An 18,300-nucleotide genomic window follows, 5' to 3' on the forward strand; every position below is an offset into this window, starting at 1 on the left:
TTTTTCAAATACTCTAGTAGTTAACTTCAACTATCATTTGAGAAGTCTTATTATATTATTTCTTATTGCTTTTTTCTGTTTTTTTTTTTTTAACCAGAGCATGGTTCAGCTCTGCTTTATGGTAGTACTGGGGACTAAACCTAGGGAACAGAGCCAGTTGCACATTTTTAGTACTACTAAAGGTATTATCTCGGCATTTAAAAAAAAAAAAAAAAAGCATGTGTTAGCACATGAAGATAAGAACAAGGTCCTACCTGTTTCAATCTCATGAAGAAAGTCTCCGTGAAAGTCTTTCGGCTGAAGTACCAAAATCGTTCGTTTGCAGGATAAACACGAACTACTGTCTCCAGGAGAAAGCGGACAGGCTCCACGACCTCTGTAACAACCATATCCACTGCCACAGTCATGTATACCCGTTTATCTGCAGGAAGAACACTCTGCGCTTTAAACTATCTTTATAATGCCTCAACTATTCAATGAAAAAACTCCCCTCACTTAAGAATGTTCTTTATAAGCATACCACATTCTAAGTTTAATTTTAAGTGCTTTTTTGTTACTTTCATTAAATAGGTAAGAAATACTCCAAGAATATTTCTTAGCACTCATGAGTCTATCTCAGGTAAGTGTCCAATTCTCTTCTGATTTAATTTTTCTTCTCAAAATCAGGCCCTTAATTTAAAAAACTAACAAGAAAGCTTTTAGGATATATTTTGCCAAACCCATTGTTCAAATTTCCCAGAAAATCACAAAGATCTGCCCTTTCATCTTTTTTTTTTTAAGTATTAGATTTGTTTGATGAGTGTTAGAAGGATGCTCAAATCAGAAAAGATGCTCAACAGAAAACATGTCACATTTATAGGGTAAAATGCTATTTAAAGAGTCTTCAAGGTTGTACTCTTTCAGTGAAGTTTTAGAAGTGTGTCACTACCCTCACTGTTCATAATATTGACCTACGGTGGGGGAAAAAATTACTGATCAGAGTTCTAATAAAATAGTTCTGTGCAGTTTTCATGTCAATATATCAGAGTACTAAGTACTTCTAGACAGCAACAGTATAAGGTTTTCAGTCAAATTTTCAATTACTATTTAGAATGTTAATTAGGCCAGACTCCCTTTCATTTGAATCTGTCACTTCTAGGTCAGCAGTTATTGGTTTTCTTTAGTTTCACTGTGACACACTAAAATATGAATTTCACTTACCCTGTTTGAGATTCATTGGTATCCTTGAATCTATTCAATATTTTCAAAAGTAATTCTATAGTCATGTTTTCTTTGTATGTTTTCTGCCTTCAGGGTTATTGCTTGGGCTATGTACCTTCACTATGAATCTTGGCAGCCTTTTTTTAAAAAAAAAAATTTTATTTTTCTCCCATTTTTATTCAATAAGACAGAGAGAAATTGAGAGGGGAGGGCGAGGCAAAGAGAGAAAGACACTTGCAGACCTGCTTCACCACTAGTTAAAGTGTCCCCACTACAAGTGGGGTGCTGGAGCTCAAAACCAGGTTCTTGTGTGCATCGTACTATATGTGCCTAACAGAGCATGTCACCGCCCAGCCACCACTACTTTTGAGTGTTTGTTTGTATGGGGGGTATTTTGTTTTGTTTTGTTTTGTTTTACCAGAACACTGCTCAGTTCTGGTTTATGGTGATCTGGGATATTGAACCAAAGACTATGGGGTGAGTCTCAGGCATGAGAGTCTGTTTGTATAACCTTTATGCTATCTACCCCCACTAACCCCCACCATTTTTAATTCTTTTTTTTAGAGTTTTTTTGATATTTATTCATTTATTCCTTTTTGTTGCCCTTGTTTTATTGTTGCAGTTATTATTGTTGTTGTTAGTGATGTCATCGTTGTTGGATAGGACAGAGAGAAATGGAGAGAGATGGGGAAGACAGAGGGGGAGAGAAAAACAGACACCTACAGACCTGCTTCACCACGGGTGAAGCGACCCCCACTGCAGGTGGGGGGGCTCCAACCGGGATCCTTACACTAGTCCTTGCTTGGCACCACCTGCATTCAACCGGCTGCGCTACTGCCAGACTCCCCCATTTTTAATTCTTAAAGTTCAAGTAAACAAATTTACCACGAGAAGAAACCTTCAGTAGTGCTTTTCTGACACTATACAATTTAAATTAATCAACTACACATCTATTAATATCAAATCCAACAAAAATGTTATTACATTCTTATTAAACACAAACATTATAACTGCCAATTCAAGAGAAAGTAGCATTCTAGCTATGCTATTTGACTGCCAGGACTTGAGAGTAGAGTCTTATGGGCGTGAAATCAAGGGCATGCAGGAATAACACAAGATAAAATATAATACAAAGCATGATACAGCGAAAAGATCTAACACATCTCATCTCTCATGGGGTCAACTTTCTAAGAAATTAAACTTAGATTCAGGAATCCCCTGAGTCACTTATAATTTTAAGGACACTATTTGTAAATATTAGGAAAGAGTTTGTGCGTAGTATATGAAAGAACATGAAACTTAACATACATTATTCTTACCAATATTATTGCAAATATAATACTATCCGAAGTTTATTTGAATATACCAACTAAAAGTGAAAAGCATTATCTCTTATTTAAGGATAAAATATATTACAATAAAAATTGTTTATTAGTATTTATGTATCCAATGAAGAGCCATTAAAATGTGTCAAAAATTCTGACCACAGAATGTGAGCTCAGATCTATAGAGATGCAGAGGTCACATAGGCTCCTAAGCTGAATATGGGCCCTGGATCAGATCAAATCGATGGAGTTTACAGTCAACAATATTTAAACACTTTTCCCATATTTGGGAGCTACTCTCTTCCCTGATCCAGCTTTTTGGTCCTTTTTCCAGCCATGACATCATCTCCCTAGACAATAACTTGGGCCCATCTGCATATCAGATGTCAAGCTCAGGAAAAAAAAAAAAAAAAACAAGTATAGTCATGGGCCCTTTGGAATATAACTAAAATAGGCCTATTAACTGTCTACAAAACGGAGACCCCCAGCTCTTCATATGAACTTTTCCAGCCTTTAGGTTCATGATTAGTCAACAATTTGTTTGACTCTGTATGTTAACTATTTTTTTTCAGCCACCATGTTCTAGATGCTAATATGATGCCAAACAGACTTCCTTGAGCAGACAACCCCACCAATCCATTCTGGAGCCCCACATCCCCAGAACCCTGCCCCACTGGGGAACAAGAGAGACATACTGGGAGTATGGATCGACCTGTCAACACCCATGTTCAGCGGGGAAGCAACTACAGAAGTTAGACCTTCTACCTTCTGTACCCCATAATGACCCTGGGTCCATACTCCCAGTGGGATAAAAAATAGAAAAGCTATCAGGGGAGGGGCTGGGATACAGAGTTTTGGTGGTGGGAATTGTGTGGAGTTTTACCCCTCTTATCCTATGGTTTTTGTCAGTGTTTCCTTTTTATAAATAAAAATTTTTTAAAAAATAAAAAAGGTTGAAACATCAAAAAAAAAGTAAATTGTATTTTCATTAAAAAAAAATGTGTCAAACTTATACTGAGAAGTTTGTTGATAGCAACACAGGAATAGTAGGAGACCTCAAAACCCCAACTCCCTCAAACTGACAGATCATCTAGGTAGAAAGTTAATAAAGAAACAAAAGAATTAAATGAAAAGATAAATAGACTAGACCTACTGAACATTTTCAGAGCCATCATTGCAAGAAACTGGGATGCATATTTGTTTTAATCTACATGGGAATTTCTCAAGGATAGACCATATGTTAGGCTACAAGGACAGTGTTACAACATTCAAGAACATTGAAATTATTGCAAGCATCTTCTCAGATTGCAGTGGGATTAAACTTAATGACTTACTAACAGAAAATCAGTATAAGTCCCAAAATAGGAAAACTCAACAGAACACTGCTTAATAACTACTGGGTCAAAAAGAAACTCAAGGAAGAAACTAAAATGTTCCTAGAATCAAATTAAAATGAAGACAAAAGTTAATAAAATATTTGAGATACAGCTAATGCAGAACTAAAAGGGAAATTCTTAGCCATGCAGGCATACATTAGGAAACAAGAAAAGCTCAAATAAAGAACCTTATTACACACTTTAAGGATTTAGAAGAACAACAACAAAGGAACCCTAAAGGAAGCAGAAAGAGTGAAATAATTAAAAATATGGCAGAAATAAACAACAATGAAAATAAAAGAACAATACAAAAAGAATCAACAAAGCTAAGAGTTTATTCTTCAAGACAGTAAACTAAATTGACAAACCCTTGGCTAGACTCACAAGAGGAAAAAAAGATTCAAATATAGGATTGTAAATGAAAAAGGAGTTATCACAACAAATACTCACAGAAATACAAAATATCATGTGAGGCTTCTATGAACAACTATATGCCACAAAGCTAGAGAACCTGGACAAAATGGAGAAGTTCCTAGAACCATATAACCTTCCATAATTGAACCAAGAGGAATTAGAAAACATGCTCAGGAAAGTCACAGACAAAAAAAAAAAAAAAAAAAATTGAAACACTGTAATCAGAAAATACAGAGAACTGCCAAAACAATCTTGAGAAGAACAAAACTGGAGGCACCACTCTCAGATCTCAAATCGTATTATAGGGCCATTATAATCAAAACCGCTTGGTACTGGAACATGAATACACACATTGTCCAGTGGAGTAAAATTGACAGCCAAAAATAAGCCCCACACATATGGACACAGAATCTTTGACAAAGGGGCCTAGACTACCAAATGGGTAAAGAGAAGTCTCTTCAACAAATGGTGCTGGAAAAAAATGGGTTGAAACATGCAAAAGTATGAAACTGAACCACTATATTTCATCAAACACAAAAGTAAATTCCAAGTGGATCAAGGACTTGGATGTTAGACCAGAAACTATCAGATACTCAGAGGAAAATATTGGCAGAACTCTTTTCTGCATAAATTTTAAAGACATCTTCTATGAAACGAATCCAATTACAAAGAAGACTAAGGCAAATATAAACCTATGGGACTACATCAAATTAAAAAGCTTCTGCACAGCCAAAGAAACTACTACCCAAACCAAGAGACACCTCACAGAATGGGAGAAGATCTTTACATGTCATACATCAGACAAGAAGCTAATAACCAAAATATATAAAGAACTTGCCAGGGTAGCACAGCGAGTTAAGCGCACGTGGCGCAAAGCACAACGACACATATAAGGATCCCTACCTGCAGGTGAGTCGCTTCACAGGCGGTGAAGCAGATCTGCAGGTGTCCGTCTTTCTCTCCCCCTCTCTGTCTTCCCCATCTCTCTCCATTTTTCTGTCCTATCCAACAACGAACGACATCAACAATAACAATAATGACCACAACAAGGCTACAACAACAAGGGCAACAAAAGGGGGAAAAAATGGCCTCCAGGAACAGTGGATTCATGCTGCAGGCACTGAGCCCTAGCAATAACCCTGGAGTCAAAAAAAAAAAAAGAGCTTGCCAAACTCAACAAGACAACAAATTACACCATCCAAAAATGGGGGGAGGACATGCACAGAATATTCATCACAGAAGAGATCCAAAAGGCCGAAAAACACATGAAAAAAGGCTCCAAGTCTCTGATTATCAGAGAAATGCAAATAAAGACAACAATGAGATATCACTTCACTCCTGTGAGAATGTCATACATCAGAAAAGGTAACAGCAGCAAATGTTGGAGAGGGTGTGGGGGCAAAGGAACCCTCCTACACTGCTGGTGGGAATGTAAATTGGTCTAACCTCTGTGGAGAACAGTCTGGAGAACTCTCAGAAGGCTAGAAATGGACCTACCCTATGATCTTGCAATCCCTCTCCTGGGGATATATCCTAAGGAACCCAACACATCCATCCAAAAAGATCTGTGTACACATATGTTCTTAGCAGCACAATTTGTAATAGCCAAAACCTGGAAGCAACTCAGGTGTCCAACAACAGATGAGTGGCTGAGCAAGTTGTAGTATATATACACAATGGAATACTACTCAGCTGTAAAAAATGGTGACTTCACCGTTTTTAGCTGATCTTGGATGGACCTTGAAAAATTCATGTTAAGTGAAATAAGTCAGAAAGAGAAGGATGAATATGGGATGATCTCACTCTCAGGCAGAAGTTGAAAAACAAGATCAGAAACACACACACACACACACACACACACACACACGTAGAACCTGAAATGGAATTGGCGTATCACACCAAAGTAAAAGACTCTGGGGTGGGTGTGTGTGTGGGAGAGTACAGGTCCAAAAAGGATGACAGAGGACCTAGTGGGGGCTTGTCTTGTTATGTGGAAAACTGAGAAATGTTACTTATGTACGAACTATTATATTTACTGTTGAATGTAAAACATTAACCCCCCAATAAAGAAATTAAAAATTAAAAAATATATAAATTTAAAAACAGGTAATCTGTAGAATATTTAATAAAGTCAACAAGAATGAAAATAATTCTAAAATTCTTTCATATAATCCCCCCCCAACAAATCAATTCAATTACAACATACGAAACACAAGGCCCAAATATTTTCTACATCATCTAACAGAAGTAATTTATTTATCTTTGGAGAGGTTCTTCTGAATAGCGGGGTTTCCCCATAGATGTATAACAAATAAAAAGTAATTTCAAATTCTTAATAGCTCCATTTTAAATAAACACCAAAAAAAAAAAAAAATTCCCCTCCGAGGTTATTGCTGGGGCTTGCACCATGAATTCACTGCTCCTGGAGGCCATTTTTTCCCCCATTTTGTTGCCCTTACTTTTATTATTATTGTTGCCATTGATGTTGTTGTTGGATAGGACAGAGAGAAATGGAGAGGAGACGGGAAGACAGAAAGGGGGAGAGAAGGATAGACACCTGCAGACCTGCTTCACCGCTTGTGAAGCGACCCCTCTGCAGGTGGGGAGCTAGGGGCTCGAAGCAGGATCCTTAAGCTGATCCTTGCACTTCCCGTCATGTGCACTTCACCTGTTACGCTACTGCTGGACACCCTAAGCAACAAAATTTTTAAAGAATAATAAAACAAAATTGCCTGTAATATAAAATGTAAAGCAAACAGGGACCGGGTGTTGGCTCACCTGGTTAAGTGTACACACTACAGTACACAAGTACCCGGGTTCAGGCCCCATTCCCCACCTTTAGGGGGAAGCATGTCACAAACAGTGGATCAGGGCTGCAGGAGTCTCTCTTCCTTTCTATCTCCCCCTTCCCTCTCAATTTCTGGCTGTCTCTATCCAATAAATAAATAAAGATAATAGAAAAAATAAAGCAAATAGTAAGACATCTTTTAAGAAAATTCACCTCCCTTACCAGTGTGTCCTGAAACTCACATCTCCATAGCCCTACCCTACTAGGCAAAGATAGAAACAGACTGAGGGAATGGATTGACCTGCAAGCATCCATGTACATCTGAGATGGCAATTACAGAAGCCAGACCTTCCATCTTCTGCTCCCCATATAACATTTTGGTCCAGACTCCCAGAGAGAGAGATAAAGAATAGGGAAGCTTCCAATGGAGGGGATGGGATAAGGAACTCTGTAAATGTAGACTTTGTGGAATTGTATCTCTATTATCTTACAAACTTTTTAATCATTAAATCACTAATTAAAATTAAAAAGAAAGAGAGAAAGGAGGGAGGGAAGGCAGGGAAAGAGGGAAGGAAGGAAAGAAGGAAGGAAGGAAAGAAGGAAGGAAGGAAGGAAGGAAGGGAGGAAGGAAGGAAGTTAGTTCACCTTTTGGGGTTTCTTCATTAAGTGCCAGAAATATTGGTGCATTGGGGTTCCACATCCCAGTGATAACATAAGCTCGTCCATCATAGCTCTTTCCCATGGACTCCTATAAAAGTTCAAACAGGAATCACTGAAAATGTGTAAGGGTTAATAGCATAAAAGCTTGATACTATTTTATGAAAATTCTATTTCATATTTTTTATACAGAGGGATTATAAGTATATTAGGTTTTAATATAAAGTGTTATTTTTGATTGTCAATAAATGTAAATTATAAAGCCCCAAGAACTTTCTGAGGTATAACTATGACTTGAAGTTTAAATTGTGTTCCCATTCAGATAGTTCTACAGCTTGTGGTCTACTTCTGCCAAAGCAATTATAAACAAGACATAGAAACATAATGTATAAGTTGATAATTTTGTATGGCCTGGAAATGATGTTATAAAAAATCAAATGCCCCTTGGAAAGAAAAAAAAAAAGGGTTCACTACCCCTGCTCTAGAGTTTGTAGCAATTCTTTGTACCTGCTGTTTAGATTCTCCTAGGTCTCAGTAGCTATGGGTCAAAAACTTTTATTTCCTATTTCTACACTACACAATTCTTCACCAGAAATATTCTCACTACCGTTAAGAAAACTGAGCCTCTGTTATGGGCACCACCCTGCAAAAAAAAAACTATGTGTGTGTGTGTGTGTGTGTCTGTCTCCTGGCTATTTGAATAATAAACATATTTTTCACTTATAAATAGAATTTTCTCTTTATGTAAAGAGAAAATAAAATGTATGAAGAATCTATAAAAAAAATTGACGCTTCCAGCTAGAAAATACTTAGTTTGCAGCAGGGGGTTATTAACCCAGTAAGTACACACCTTATGCACAAGAAACAACTAACAAGCCCCAACACCACATGGAGGCATACTGGCAGCAGCTGAGAGAAACTCCACAGTGGTGGCACAGTGCAGTGGTATTTTTCCTCACCCTGTCCACCGCTTTCTTGAATTGAACTAAAAATGAAAATTCTGAGAGGGCCACGTACTGGCACCCCTGGTTGAGCATACATATTACCATGCTCAAGGACCTGGGTTCAAGATTCTGACCCCTACCCCTGTAGATGCTTCATATGTGGTAAAGCAGTGATGCAAGTGTCTCTTTATCTCCCCTCCCCCTCTCAATTTCTCTCTGTGTCCTATCAAATAATAAATAAGTAAGTAAATAAACACTTGAAAAGAAAAATTTGGTGTGAGGGTTTCATGATCCTAGAGGGGTCACAGTGGATAAATCTGGAAAATAAGGTCTTCAGTTCAATCCCTGGCATCATGTGGACCAAAGTGATACTCTAGTTCTCTCTCATGTTAGCAAATAAATACATTTTAATTTGGTGTATGTAGAAATAGCACATGTGTGAGGCCTTAGCAAAAAAAAAATATGTGTGTGTGTGTGTGTGTGTGTGTGTGTGTGTGTGTGTGTGTATTATAGGGAGTCGAGCGATAGCACAGCCGGTTAAGCACACGCGGTGCAAAGCGCAAGAACCGGCAGAAGGATCCCAGTTCCCCACCTGCAGGGGAGTCCCTTCAAAGGTGGTGAAGCAGGTCTGCAGGTGTCTATCTTTCTCTCCCTCTCTCTGTCTTCCCTCCTCTCTCCATTTCTCTCTGTCCTAACCAACAACGACAATAATAACTACAACAACAATAAAAAGACAAGGGCAACAAAAGGGAAAATAAATAAATAAAAATTAAAAAATAAATAAAAAAATAAAGTGTACATTGTAATCCTATCATTTTTTTAAAAACTTAACAAAATTATTTTAAAACATAAACTATATACACATATATCATAAAGTAATATACATAGAAAAGTTTTACAAATTCTTAAATATAAGCTCACACTTTTTCAGTTTTTATTAGAATTAGAATAAAATTTAAGACAATATAATTTGCTTTCCAAGTATTCATATATTTGAACATATATTTGAACATGTACATCATAGAAGCAGCACAGGTATGAACATCTAATCTAGAAGGGAGAAAAAAAACTACTTGGTTATAATTACAAGAATTGTAATTAACTTAAAGTATTACAAAGAAATAACCATAGTAACCACACTTTTCCACATTTTCAATATAAAATAATGATTTTATTTTTTTAATTTTTAATTATCTTTATTTATTGGATAGAGTCAGAAATTGAGAGGGAAGGGGGAGATAAAGAGACAGAGAAACACCTGCAGACCTGCTTCATCACTTATGAAATTTTTCCCCCTGCAGGTGGGGACTGGGGGCTTGAATCCAGGTCCTTGCACATTGTATCATGTGCACCACCACCTGGCCCCATGATTTTGTTTATTATATGCATTCTGGATTCAGCTCAATAGCCATGTTGTTATTGATAATTTACATAAGTTAGCATAAAAGTCAACAGCACTGAGTAGTAACAAGTCACAACCGTTAGTAAGTCTAAGTACAAACACTCCCACTTAATCAGCTCTTCTCTTTCAAGGAGTTATAATACTGGCAAGTCCTTTGATTTCAACAGGGAATCTTAAAGGTAAAAAAAGACTGCACCATATTCAGCACAAACATGATAAAAGTGAGCTCAGAAGTTTCACAATAGAACTGCAATTTTATAATCTAGATTTGTGAAAACAGTCTGCCAGAATTCATCTTTTTTAAACTCTGCAAGATCAAACAGAATGAGGACAAGTGTTGTTTAAATACCCTTGGCATTTTCAGGGCTACAAAATGCCATCTGTGCCTTAGATAAAACCATTTGTATTACTTACCATTATGTTGTAAGAAGGGATGGGAGCAAGGCAATGTAAAATATATACATATATATATTTCCCCTAAGGCCTCACATATGTGCAATAGGTAGTTTTCTTTTACATTATATGTAACTATTGGATTGTTGGAAAAGTCATGACTTTTTGCTATGGTTTTCTGTGTGAAAATGTGTCATGAGTTTTCCAACAGCCCAAGAGTTGTGTTTGTCTTTTTTGTCTGTGTAGAACCTCCTCTACATCTCCCTGGCTCCTTTGACCAACTCTCTGAGGTGCCTTAAGCCATCACTGTACTTAAACACTTAAAAATATCTACTTCAAGGAGCCGGGCAGTAGGGCAGTGGGTTAAGCGCACATGGCGCCAAGCGCAAGGACGGTAAGAATCCTGGTTCGAGCCCCTGGCTCCCCACCTGCAGGGGAGTCATTTCACAGGTGGTGAAGCTGGTCTGCAGGTGTCTATCCTCTCCCCCTCTCTGTCTTCCCCTCCTCTCTCCATTTCTCTCTGTCCTATCCAACAACGACGACAACAATAACTACAACAATAAAACAAGGGCGACAGAAGGGAAAATAAATAAACACATATATAAAAATGTCTACTTCCCTTGCAAGACAGTGAGGCAGGGCTGGAAAGAGATAATTCACCAGTAGGGTACACACCTTGGCAGCACATGTGCTAAAACAGTAGGAAAGTGTAGTGTTATGCCGTCTCTATCTCTGTGTGTCTATCTAATTGGGGGGGGGGGGGGGGCGGGTTACCCCCGGAGCAGTGAAAAAACATGTGAGGCCTCAGATCCACCAAAATAAAAGAGAGATAACTAAAACCAGTCAGTTTTAGGTTTTACTATATGTCTAACCTCACCACTTCACACAATATTTCGCACAATCAGATGCTCAAAAAGACTGAATAGAGAGTCGGACGGTAGCGCAGTAGGTTCAGCACACATGTGCAAAGTCCTAGGACCAGCATAAGGATCCTGGTTCAAGTCCCGGGCTCCCCACCTGCAGTGGATTCGCTTCACAGGCGGTGAAGCAGGTCTGCAGGTGTCTTTCTCTCCGCCTCTCTGTCTTCCACTCCTCCCTCCGTTTCTCTCTGTCCTATCTAACAATGATGACATCAATAATAATAATAACAACAATAATGAAAAACAAGGGCAACAAAAGGGAAAATAAATAAAAATTTTTAAAAGACTGAATAAACCATTCTAGAACAGCTAGAAAGTCAAAGTAATGTCACCAAGAAATAACTCAAAGAAAATTTTGACATAATTGGTGGCATTTAACTGACATTTTCCAAACGCAGCTGGCAGAAAATTTCACTAATATACAAATCTCAGTTAAGAATTACATATCTGGAGCCAGGCAATGGCACACCTGGTTAAGCGCACACATTACAGTATGCAAGGACCTGGGTTCAAGCCCTTGGTCCCCACCTGCAGGCGAAAAGCTTCACAAGTGGTGAAGCAGGTCTGCAGGTGTCTGTCTCTCTCCCTTTCTATCTTTCCCTCCCCTCTCAATTTCTCTGTCTCTATCCAGTAATAAATAATAAAAAGAATTACATATCTAACTCTGAGATGACTATTTCCTAAAACATTTCCAATTCACAAAATATTTTCATTTATAATATTGTAAGACATATCTGCTTAGAAGTTAAGATAGAGGAGACTTCCAGAGGCAGGACTATGAGCAGCAGCAGATCTGTCTCTCCTCTTCTCTCCAGGATCAACTAGGAATACCAAAGGAGACCACCTGGGACCGAAACAAGACAGGACTAGAACGACTTCAGGAACCCACCAAAACACCTGTGAGTGCGAACACCGGTGGCTGGTGGACAGAGAGGAGCCTAGGGAGAGATTAAGTGGCTAGTAACAGTCCGGCAGTTTATCAGAGACACCACCTCCAGTCTGTTCCACCACAACAAGGGGACAGCTGAAAGGAGGATAGGACTCCCCTGAGACTCATCAAGTGCAACTCTGAGTCTCCATTGCTAATGCCCTCAGAATCTGGAGTAGCTGCAGGGAGGGACACCAGGGAACAGAGATCTAACCAGGAAACTCAGGAGAAGACCTATACGCATATCTCTAGGTCTCTGAAAGTCTCTTTGCATAACCACTGGATTATCTCTGCCACACCCTGCTTTATCTCTTGATCAGGAGTCAGTGATTAAGCTCAGAAGCCTATTTAGAGTTTAAAAGCCCTCAGACTCCCATAGCCTACAGGGAAGAAAAAGCACAAAAGAGGCTTTTAAGGCACTGAGCTCCAAATCAGGGATTAAAATACTATTGAAACAATTGTTAACTTCTACCACTGTGAACCCTTGAATTACCTTAATAGACACAAGTCAATCCAGGCAGCAGTGATCAGTAATTTGAAAAGTACTGAGAGAGGGAACTCACAACATAATATATAAAATGGAATATTGGAGAAATGAACAAGGACTAGAGTCCAGCTAAAAGCCACCCAAAGAGTGAAGCACAAAATAATGAGGTCAACATCCAAACACTAGCTAAGGAAATAATCACAGGAGTGAGTAAAGAGTTTGAAAGAATTGTAATCATAAATAAAGGAACAACAAGATAAGATTTAAAAAGATAGGAATGGACACTACTTAATGCTCAGAGGATCAGTCAATCAAGAGGACTTAACAATTCTTAACATCTATGCACCCAATGAGAAGCCATATAAATACATCAAACATCTACTGAAAGAGCTACAGCAATATATTAAAAGCAACACAGTCATAGTAGGGGACTTCCTCTCTCAACTAGACAGATCATCCAGGCAGAAAAATCAATAAAGACATAAGGGAGCTAAATGAAGAGATAGATAAACTAGAACTATTGGACATTTTCAGAGTCATTCATCCCAAGAAACTGGAATACACATTTTACTCAAATCCACATGGGTCATTCTCAAGGATAGACCATATATATGTTAGACCACAAAGACAGCATTAGCAAATTCAAGAGCATTGAAATCATCCCAAGCATCTTCTCAGACCACAGTGGAATTAAACTAACACTTAACAATCAACAAAAGATTAGTAATAGTCCCAAAATGTGGAAGCTCAACAGTACACTTCTTAACAACTTCTGGGTCAAAGAGGAAATCAAGGAAGAAATCAAAATGGTTCAAGAGTTCAATGAAAATGAAGACAAAAGCTATCAAAATATTTGGGACATAGCTAGGGCAGTAATGAAAGGGAAGTTCATAGTCATACAAGCACACATTAGGAAACAAGAAAAAGCACAAATAAACAGCCTGATGGCACATCTTAAAGACCTAGAAGAAGAAGAACAAAGGAACCCTAAAGTAAACAGAAGGACAGAAATCACTAAAGTTAGGTCAGAAATCAATAACACTGAAAATAAGAAAACCATACAAAAGATCAACGAAAGTAAATGTCGGTTCTTCGAAAGAGTGAACAAAATCGACAAACCTTTAGCCAGACTCAGAAAACAAAAAAGGGAGAAGACCCAAATAAATCGGAAACTAAATGAAAGAGGAGATATCACAACAGACACCACAGAAATTCAACATATCATGCGAGGCTTCTATGAACAACTATATGCCACCAAGCTAGAGAACCTGGAAGAAATGGACGATTTCCTAGATACCTATCAACTTCCAAAACTAAGTAGGAAGTAGATAACATGAACAGGCCCATCACAGCTAATGAAATTGAAACAGTTATCAAAAATGTTCCCACAAATGAAAGTCCTGGACCAGATGGTTTTACAAATTAATTCTACAAAACCTTCAAAGAAGAACTAATACCTCTACTTTTAAAAGTCTTCCAGAAGACTGAAGACACTGAAATACTCCCTGCCAGCTTCTATGAAGCCAACATCACTCTGATACCAAAAGCAAACAGGGACACAACCAAAAAAGAAAACTACAGACCAATATCTCTGGTGAACATAGATGCGAAAATATTGAACAAAATTCTAGCCAACCGGATACAGCAGTATATGAAAAAGATTGTTCATCATGACCAAGTGGGGTTTATCCCAGGCATGCAAGGTTGGTTTAATATACGTAAATCAATCAATGTGATCCATCACATCAGCAAAAGCAAGACCTAAAACCACATGGTCATATCAATAGATGCAGAGAAAGCCTTTGACAAAATACAAAATCCCTTTAAAATCAAAACACACCAAAAAAAAAATGGGAATAGATGGAAAATTCCTGAAGATAGTGGAGTCTATATATAGCAAACCTACAGCCAACATCATACTCAATGGTGAAAAACTGGAAGCATTTCCCCTCAGATCAGGTACTAGACAGGGATGCCCACTATCACCATTACTATTCAACATAGTGTTGGAAGTTCTTGCCATAGCAATCAGGCAGGACCAAGGAATTAAAGGCATACAGATTGGAAGAGAAGAAGTCAAACTCTCCCTATTTGCAGATGACATGATAGTATACATAGAAAAACCTAAGGAATCCAACAAGAAGCTTTTGGATATCATCAGGCAATACAATAAGTGTGGAGTTGGAGTGGGGCCCCAAATATTGAGAGCAGCTGTTGGCTCAAGGCCAATTGTTCCTTGTTTCGTGTGCATATTTCCACCTGTGCCCACTCTGTGATAACTATAAAAAGGTGGGATGAGAAGTGATCAGGGTCACAGACTCTCCCTTTGTTTGGAAGGGTGTTGGCAGCCCAAGCTTAAGCTTCATAATAAAGTCTCTTGCTATTGAATGTGATTCTGGTCTTCTTTGCGTGAGATCGGGACTCGAACTTCTGGGCACAACAGTAAGGTGTAAGGCTACAAAATTAACATTCAAAAGTCAGTGGCATTCCTCTATGAAAACACAAAGTTAGAAGAAGATGAAATTCAGAAATCAATTCCTTTTTACTATAGCAACAAATACAATAAAATATCTAGGAGTAAACCTAACCAAAGAAGTGAAAGACTTTTATACTGAAAATTATGAGTCACTACTCAAGGAAATTAAAAAAGACACAAAGAAGTGGAAAGATATTCCATGTTCATGGGTTGGAAGAATTAACATCATCAAAATGAATATACTACCCAGAGCCATCTACAAATTTAATGTGATCCCCATCAAGATCCCAACCACGTTTTTTAGGAAAATAGAACAAATGCTACAAATGTTCATCTGGAACCAGGAAAGACCTAGAATTGCCAAAACTATCTTGAGAAAAAAGAACAGAAGTGGAGGCATCACACTCCCAGATCTCAAATTGTATTATAGGGCCATTGTCATCAAAACTGCTTGGTACTGGAACATGAATAGACACACTGACCAGTGGAATAGAATTGAGAGCCCAGAAGTAAGTCCCCACACCTATGGACATCTAATCTTTGACAAAGGTGCCCAGACTATTCAATGGGGAAAGCAGAGTCTCTTCAACAAATGGTGTTGGAAAAAAATGGGTTGAAACATGCAGAAGAATGAAACAGCCACTATATTTCACCAAATACAAAAGTAAATTTCAAGTAGATCAAGGACTTGGATGTTAGACCACAAACTATCAGATACTTAGAGGAAAATATTGGTAGAACTCTTTTCTGCATAAATTTTAAAGGCATCTTCAATGAAACCAATCTAATTACAAAGAAGACTAAGACAAGCATAAACCTATGGGACTACATCAAATTAAAAAGCTTCTGCACAGCCAAAGAAACTACTACCCATACCAACAGACCCCTTACAGAATGGGAGATCTTTACATGTCATACAGACAAGAGGCTAATAACAAGAAAATATAAAGAACTTGCAAATCTCAACAACAAGACAACAAATAACACCATCCAAAAATGGGGGGAGGACATGGACAAAATATTCACCACAGAAGAGATAGATCCAAAAAGCTGAGAAACACATGAAAAAATGCTCCAAATCTCTGATTGTCAGAGAAATGCAAATAAAGACAACAATGAGATAACACTTCACTCCTGTGAGAATGTCATACATCAGAAAAGTAAACAGCAGCAAATGCTGGAGAGGGTGTGGGGTCAAAGGAACCCTCCTACACTGCTGGTGGGAATTTTAATTGGTCCAACCTCTGTGGAGAACAACTGGAGAACTCTCAGAAGGCTAGAAATGGACCTACCCTATGATCCTGCAATCCCTCTCCTGGGGATATATCCTAAGGAACCCAACACACGCATCCAAAAAGATCTGTGTACACATATGTTCTTGGCAGCACAATTTGTAATAGCCAAAACCTGGAAGCAACCCAGGTGTCCAACAACAGATGAGTGGCTGAGCAAGTTGTGATATATATATATATATTACTCAGCTATAAAAAATGGTGACTCCACTGTTTTCAGCTGATCTTGGATGGACCTTGAAAAATTCATATTAAGTGAAATAAGTCAGAAAGAGAAGGATGAATATGGGATGATCTCACTCTCAGGCAGAAGTTGAAAAACAAGATCAGGAAAGAAAACACAAGTAGAACCTGAACTGGAATTGGCGTAATGCACCAAAGTAAAAGACTCTGGGGTGGGTGGGAGGGGAGAATACAGACCCAAGAAGGATGACAGAGGACCTAGTGGGGGTTGTATTATTATATGGAAAACTGGGAAATGTTATGCATGTACAAACTATTGTATTTACTGTTGAATGTAAAACATTAATTCCCCAATAAAGAAATTTAAAAAAGAAGATAGAGTGCTATTTTTATATCAAATAACAAGTCTTAAACATACTAATATTTAAGGGCATTCCTTAGATAAATACCTATCCTACTACAAACAAGTATACACTGGTAAGGACATGTAATTAAGGAGAATAAACTCAGGAAGGAAAATGCCGTAGAGAAAAGAAAACCATCCATCACAGTACTCAAATTAGTAGTAGTGCATTAACATAAGTAAAAGGCATCACATACGCACTCTGGAGATGTCTATTAATATCATGTACTTGTAATTTTGGGCTAAGAGAAAAGAAATCTTCCCAAGAAGCCAAACTGATTAATAGAATTTACTGTCATAACATGTATTATTTGCTTTTAACTTATTATTTGCATATAATTCTTGATAGAAATGTTGCTAAATTTCATTCTCATACACAACTTTAAATTAGAGTTTTGAAATATAATTATTACTATCTTACAGGTCAAAGTTTTAGGACAAAATTAAAGTTTACACAAAAACTTCAAATAGATAATATTTAAAATATAAAGTCACTATCATCTACACTTGATTAAGGTACTTAAAATTATCATTACCATATCCAGTAAATGCATGTCACTGTTCTTCACATTTCGACCTGGGCTTAATAACATTCCAAAACATCTGAAAATATTAAAGAGGAAAGGGAGAAGTAAGGTTTTGATAATATGTATAATCCCAGCAAGCAAAACTATTTTTATAATAACTATATTATCTAAATTCTGTACTTACATTTTAATTTTAAAAAATCACCACGCGAGTCGGGCGGTGGCGCCGTGGGTTAAGCGCATGTGGCGCAAAGCGCAGGGACCGGCTAAGGATCCCTGTTCGAGCCCCCGGCTCCCCACCTGCAGGGGAGTCGCTTCACGGGAAGTGAGGCAGGTCTGCAGGTGTCTATCTTTCTCTCCCCTCTCTCTGTCTTCCCCTCCTCTCTCCATTTCTCTCTGTCCTATCCAACAACAAAGCAACGTCAACAATGGCAATAATAACCGCAACGAGGCTGCAACAACTAGGGCAACAAAAAGGGGGAAAAATGGCCTCCAGGAGCGGTGGATTCATGGTGCAGGCACCGAGCCCAGCAATAACCCTGGAGGAAAAAAAAAAAAAAAAACCACCACAAATAATTCATTAAG

General features: G+C 38.0%; 1 protein-coding gene across 3 annotated transcripts in view; it reads right to left on the reverse strand.

Annotated features, from left to right (window-relative positions):
• RABGAP1L (RAB GTPase activating protein 1 like) overlaps window positions 1-18,300 on the reverse strand; it is a 527,154-nt gene that overhangs the window by 406,604 nt on the left and 102,250 nt on the right. For all 3 annotated transcript variants that reach the window (XM_060197904.1, XM_060197905.1, XM_060197906.1), the window contains exons 8-10: window positions 17,725-17,791; window positions 7,749-7,851; window positions 255-421 (exon numbers count right to left, since the gene is read on the reverse strand). In XM_060197904.1, the coding sequence (XP_060053887.1) occupies window positions 255-421; window positions 7,749-7,851; window positions 17,725-17,791 (337 nt within the window). The remainder of the gene's footprint in view (window positions 1-254; window positions 422-7,748; window positions 7,852-17,724; window positions 17,792-18,300) is intronic.

This window comes from Erinaceus europaeus, chromosome 9, assembly GCF_950295315.1.
Source record: "Erinaceus europaeus chromosome 9, mEriEur2.1, whole genome shotgun sequence".
In the NCBI taxonomy this organism is placed as follows: domain Eukaryota; kingdom Metazoa; phylum Chordata; class Mammalia; order Eulipotyphla; family Erinaceidae; genus Erinaceus; species Erinaceus europaeus.